The 6000-nt window shown below is 32.8% G+C and overlaps 1 protein-coding gene across 1 annotated transcript in view; it reads left to right on the top strand.

The window, feature by feature from the left end:
- Nucleotides 1-548: 548 nt before the first annotated feature.
- The window catches only part of LOC311188126 (breast cancer type 2 susceptibility protein-like), a gene marked incomplete at both ends in the record, with an annotated part of 40900 nt that continues 35448 nt past the window's right edge, over nucleotides 549-6000 (top strand). Inside the window, one exon of the mRNA XM_084259880.1 lies at nucleotides 549-5441. Coding sequence (XP_084116006.1) covers nucleotides 549-5441 — 4893 coding nt within the window. The remainder of the gene's footprint in view (nucleotides 5442-6000) is intronic.

The raw sequence follows: 6000 nt of genomic DNA, 5'->3' as shown, positions 1-6000 counted from the left end.
TTGACTTTTTAGTAAGAAATTTACATGGTCAGTAAAATTAATTGAATAGAGCAGTTGGACCCATTTGCTTTCTATTTGAGATTAGGTAATTTTTCATATGTAGATCTTATTTTTGAAAGTTGATTCCTCCCCCCGCATATGAAAGATTGAATTAACTAAAGGAAATGTTTGGTATTCTCATCCTTTCCTCTTCTCTGCTTTTCTGTCTCCTGTTATACAAATATTAGTTATGGATTCACTCCAGTTTTACTTTGCCATGAAAGTATTTTGAATCTTAATTATGGTAGCTGTCTGCTTTCTTGAACTATGTACTAATTTTGATTGAGTTGATACATATTACAAAAAATACTGGTTTCTACTTATCTTTGGTTGGAAAATGTAATCACTTCAAAGTAGAGAATATTTATAGTGCTGTTTTAAATCTGATATTCAACATTTACTTTTTGCTTTTCATGTAATTCTCATTTTAGACACTACCTTTTTAATTTAGTGAAAATATTTAGTAAGTGGTTGACGGTACTTTTATTACTTTGTATCTTCTTCTTTAGGTTCATTGCATTATTCCATCAAAAAAAACAGTTTACAGACTAATTCTGAAGAACCAAAGTGGTCCTTAACCAGTTTTTTGGGGACAAATCTGAGAAAATGCTCCAATAATGAAAGCATTTCGCCTAATAAAATATTTCAAGAACTTGATTATAAAGATCTAAAAATTAATAAGGAAAAATCACAGTCATTTATAACTACAGAAACTAATTGTCTTTCAAGCTTTCTGGAAAGACATTATGAAGATGATCCAAAATGCCAAAGAATTTCAGATGTAAAAGAAAAGGTCTTGCCTGCAGCTTGTCACCATGAAAATCCATATCCAGAAGTGGAATGTAGTAATATTCACTTTCAACCCCAGGAAAGCTTTTTATATGGCCATGATAATACCACCATTTTAACTCCTAGCTCCAAAGTTCCTCTGTCAAACCCAGTTGAGACTTCTAGAGCAAAAGAATCATACAAAATGTCAAAGAAATTAACATGTAAGAATGGTGAAGCTGGTTTTGAGTTAACCAAATGTATTTCCATTAAAAAGAATCAAGAAATATGTATTTTAAATGAAAGCTCTAAAAAAGCTGAGTTCTTATCACCTTCTGTGAAGGAACATTTCAGCCAAATTCACAATCCCACAGTAACCCAAAAAGGCCAAGAAGATACTGCTTTAGTTTCAAAAATAACTGTCAGTCCAAATTCTGAAGAACTTTTCCCAGGCAATGAGAATAACTTAGTTCCATCTAGTGAAGGGAATATTCCTGTTTTAGAAAATAGTAAAGAATTTCATGAGGCAGCCCTCAGTCATGTAAAAGAACGCATTCTCAAGAGCTCTAATATGATAGGTACAGATATAGATGACAAGCAAGCAATGCAGGTGTTGATTACAAGAGATTTTGATTCATCAAATGCAGTCCATAATCTTAGAGAGAACAGAAACACTGTAAAGCAACAATTCAATATGAGTCTAGTTCAAGATTTGAAGTCTGACATCTCCTTGAATATAGATGTAAAATCAAGTATGAATAATGATTACATGAATAAAGGGGCCGGACTCTCAGATCCAATTTCAAATCATAATTTTGGAAATGGCTTCAAAACAGCTTCTAATAAAGAGATAAAACTCTCTGAACACAATCTTAAGAAAAGTAAAATGCTCTTCAAAGATATTGAAGAACAGCATCCTACTAACTTACCTTATGTTGAGACTATAAATCCCTTATTAGGTAATCAAAAGAAACAAAGCAAACCTCACGCACTTGATTTACTGTCAACTAATATTGTTTATGGGTATGTACAGAGTAATGTGTTCGTTTCTGATAGTGAAAATAATCACACGTCTCCAGTTTTACCTTTAAATCAAGATCTTTATTCAAACCATAATTTAACACCTAGCCAAAAGGCAGAAATAACTGAACTTTCAACTATATTGGAAGAATCAGGAAGTCAGTTTGAATTTACACAGTTTAAGAAGCCAAGGCACATACCACAGAATAAGCCATTAGAAATGCCTGAAAAACAGATCACTATCTTGAATCCCAATCCAGAGGAATGGAAAGATCCTCATCTGCAGCTCACAGTTAATGCCCCAATGACCTGTCAGGTAAACAACAAATTTGAGGATAAAGTTGGAGGTAAGCAAAAGTTTGCTTGCTTATTGAAAACCAACTGCAACAAAAATACTGTCTATTTAGCGGATAAAAATGAAGTGGAGTTTAGTGGCTTTTATTCTGCTCTTGGAACAAAACTGAATGTTTCTAGTGAAGCCCTGCAAAAAGCCATGAAACTATTCAGTGACATTGAGAATAGTAGTGAGGAAACTTCTGCAGAAGTAGGTCCAGGAAATTTCACTTCAAGTAAATGTATTGATTCTGTTGTTTCAATGTGTAAGATAGAAAATTATAACAATGAGAAAAATAATAAATGCCAAATAATATTACAAAATAATACTGAGATAACTACTGGCCTTTTTGTTGAAGAAAAGACTGAAGATTACAAAAGCAGTAAAGAAAATGAAGATAATAGATTTACTGGTGCGAGCAGAAACATCTGTAACTTAGTAGAAACTGATGACAATGATTCAAGTAAAAATGATACAGCTTGTATTCAGGGAGAGAAAAATGGCTTGCCGTTTATTGATCACAACATATGCGAAAAATTATCCAGCCAGTTTATGAAAGAGGGAAACACTCTAATTAAAGAAGGTTTATCAGATTTAACTTGTTTGGAAGTTGTGAAAGCTGAAGAAACATTTCATGTTAATGCTTCAAATAAAGAAGTGTTAACTGCTAATAAGATGGGGCAAAATATAAAATATTTTGACACTTTTGATTTATCCTTTCAGACTGCAAGTGGGAAAAATATCAAAATATCCAAAGAGTCACTAAATAAAGTTGTAAATTTCTTTCATGAAAAATGTACAGAAAAAGAGTTGAACAGCTTTTCAGACTCCATGAATTCTGAATTATTTTTTGACATGAACAAAGTAGACATTTCAAGTCATGAAGAAACAGATATGGTTAAAGATAAAATATTGAAAGAAAGTGACCCCATTGGTGCTGAAAATCAATTACTGACTCTCCAGCAACTACCAGAATATGAAATTGAAAAGATCAAAAACTCTACTATGTTGTGTTTCCATACTGCTAGTGGGAAAAAAGTAAAAATTGCAAAGGACTCTTTGGACAAAGTGAGACATATTTTTGACGAAGAAAAACAGAGCAGTAGTAGTAAAATCAATAATGTTAGTCATCAAAGAACAAAGATACTAAAGGACAGAGTGGTATGTAAAGAAGGGCTTGAATTAACATGTGAGACAGGTGAAATAACCGTTCCAAAGTATGAAGAAATGCAGCAATCTCTAGAAGAGAAAAAAATTGTTTCTAATCAGATTGTCATGCTACCCAGACTTTTAAATGATAATTTATATAGACAAACTGGAAATAACAAAATATCAAATAGTATCTCTCTAAATGTTAAAGTACCTGAAAATAAAGAAAAAGAAACAGCAAAAAGTCCTATAACTTATACAAATCAATCAACTTCAGCCATTGGAAATTCAGCTTTTGCATTTTGCACTGGACATGGTAAAAAAATTTCTGTGAGTCAGGCATCACTATTTGAAGCAAAAAAATGGCTTAGAGGAGAATTCAATAAACCAGAAAAAATAAATGTTACCAATATTATGTGTTTAAAAGAATATCCCGAGGATTATGTAGAAAATCCTTCAAATGGAAATAGTTCAAATAATATCTTCATTGAAAATGATGAAAGTCATTTCTCTCCAAAACGACATACAACTTATTTAAGTAACAGAAGCACATCTGACAGCTGTGGGTATCATTCTGATTTTTGTCATTCTAATGATATATATGATAAATCAGAAAAGCTCTCAAAAAATAAAATTAATAAATCTGATATTGAACCAAAAGTCAAGGATGTCAAAGACAGAAAAAACACTAGTTCTTCTGAAGTAACAGCTACCATAAGAGGAGAAAACACATGCCCACAAACTGAAGATATTTGTGTTCAGAAACCTGTGAGTAAATCTTCACCATGCAAAAATAAAAATACAGCCAATAAATTGTCCATATATGATTCAGATAACTTTGAGGAAGGGCCACCTGCATTCTGTACAAGTGCTAAATTAGACTTTGTTTCACATGAAGCAAGAAGAGAAAGATTGACATTAGGCAAAACATTGAGTAATTGCAGTGCGGTAAATAAGCAAAGTATTAAGAATAAATCGGGCACTTGCCAAGCAAAAATTGTGTCAGGTTATCAGAAGGCATTGAATGATTCAGAGGATAGTATTCCCAACTCTCAGGATGGTAAAGAATATAGTATGCATTCACAAGTTTCTCCTGACATTCAAAGTGAACAAATGTTACAAAATGAGCAAAGTATGTCTGGATCAGAGAATGTTTCTGGAAAAACACCATGTCAGATTAATATGAAAACTTTTGATACATGTAAATTTAATATGGAAAAGCTTCCCAAAACAGTCTCTGCTGCAAATACATGTGGGATTTTTAGCACAGCAAGTGGAAAATCTGTACAATTATCAGATGCTGCACTACAAAAGGCAAGACAGGTGTTCTCTAAGATAGAAGATAATACCAATCCACACTTTTCCAAAGTATCTTACAAAAATGAACATTCAGATAAACTCACAAAGGAAAAAAATGCTATGGTATATACTCCTTCAGAATTACCTGCTTTCTCTGGATTTAGTACAGCAAGTGGAAAACAGGTTTCAGTTTCTGAAAGTGCCTTAAACAAAGTTAAGGGAATGTTAGAGGAATTTGATTTAATCAGAACCAAATATATTCTTCAGCATTCACCTCCATCTAAACAAGATGCATCAGAGATACTTCCTCTCCCCCATATTGATAAGAGTACCCCAAAGCACTCTGTAAACTTGAAAATGGAAAACACCTACAATATAGAACTTAAAGTATCAAATAACTGTACTATTGAATGTGATTCTTCAGAAAATAATCACTCTATTAAAGTTTCTCCATATGTCTCTCAGTTTAAGCAAGACAAACAACAGTTGTTAATAGGAACCAAAGTATCACTTGTTGGGAACCACCAGCTTTTGGGAAAAGAACAAGCTTTACCTGCAAAAACAGAAATGGAAATTGGTAAAACTGAAACTTTATCTAATCTCCCGATGAAAGCAAATAAAGAAGCTTGTTCTACTTACTCCAAACATCCAGAAAACTATTTTGATAGAGAAGCGGTAGAGATTGCCAAAGCTTTTATGGAAGATGGTGACTTGACAGATTCTGAACTAAGTCATGCCAAACACTCACTTTTTTCATGCCAAAAAAACAAGGAAGCAGTTTTATTAAATTCGAGAATTGGGAAAAGAAGGGGAGACTCATTTGGCTCAGTTGGTAAGTATCTTACTTTTCTTTTGGGTTTGCCAGTCGGTTTTCCTTAGCAGTCCTGGCATACTGCCTTATAACAATTAGTCTTGTAAACTAAGTATATTTTTTCAGACTTTATGTGTAGTTTAGTGGGAATATGATATAACTCAATTTCTGTGCACTACCATAGTGTTTTGAGGTTCTTAGTTTTTTAAAGGTTACTGATATAATTGAGAAATTACTATTAAAAGTTTGAGTTTCTCTGGAAAAGGTGACATTTCGTATAACCTGCATACTTGTTAACTGTATATCTGCACCTTTAGATAAGATACATACATACATACATACATATATACATACATAGATTTAGATATATGTGCACACACACATTTATATCCAGCAGGGGTTCACACTCTCTTATGAACTATGAAAGTTGGTTTCTAGTTGCACTATTTAACTTAGTTTCTCTTGAGTTTTAGTTTCTTTATAAAATGCAGCTAACACCTGTCAGAGAGCAATTATGAGACTAAAACAAAATAGCATATCCAAGGAACTCTTAGCACTGAACCTGATGCATAGTAGAGGA

Source organism: Talpa europaea (genome assembly GCF_964194135.1).
Source record: "Talpa europaea genome assembly, contig: HAP1_SCAFFOLD_284, whole genome shotgun sequence".
NCBI classification, from domain to species: Eukaryota; Metazoa; Chordata; class Mammalia; order Eulipotyphla; family Talpidae; genus Talpa; species Talpa europaea.
Note: the sequence above shows the minus strand (reverse complement) of the source record. Positions and strands in the feature narration are given on the sequence as shown.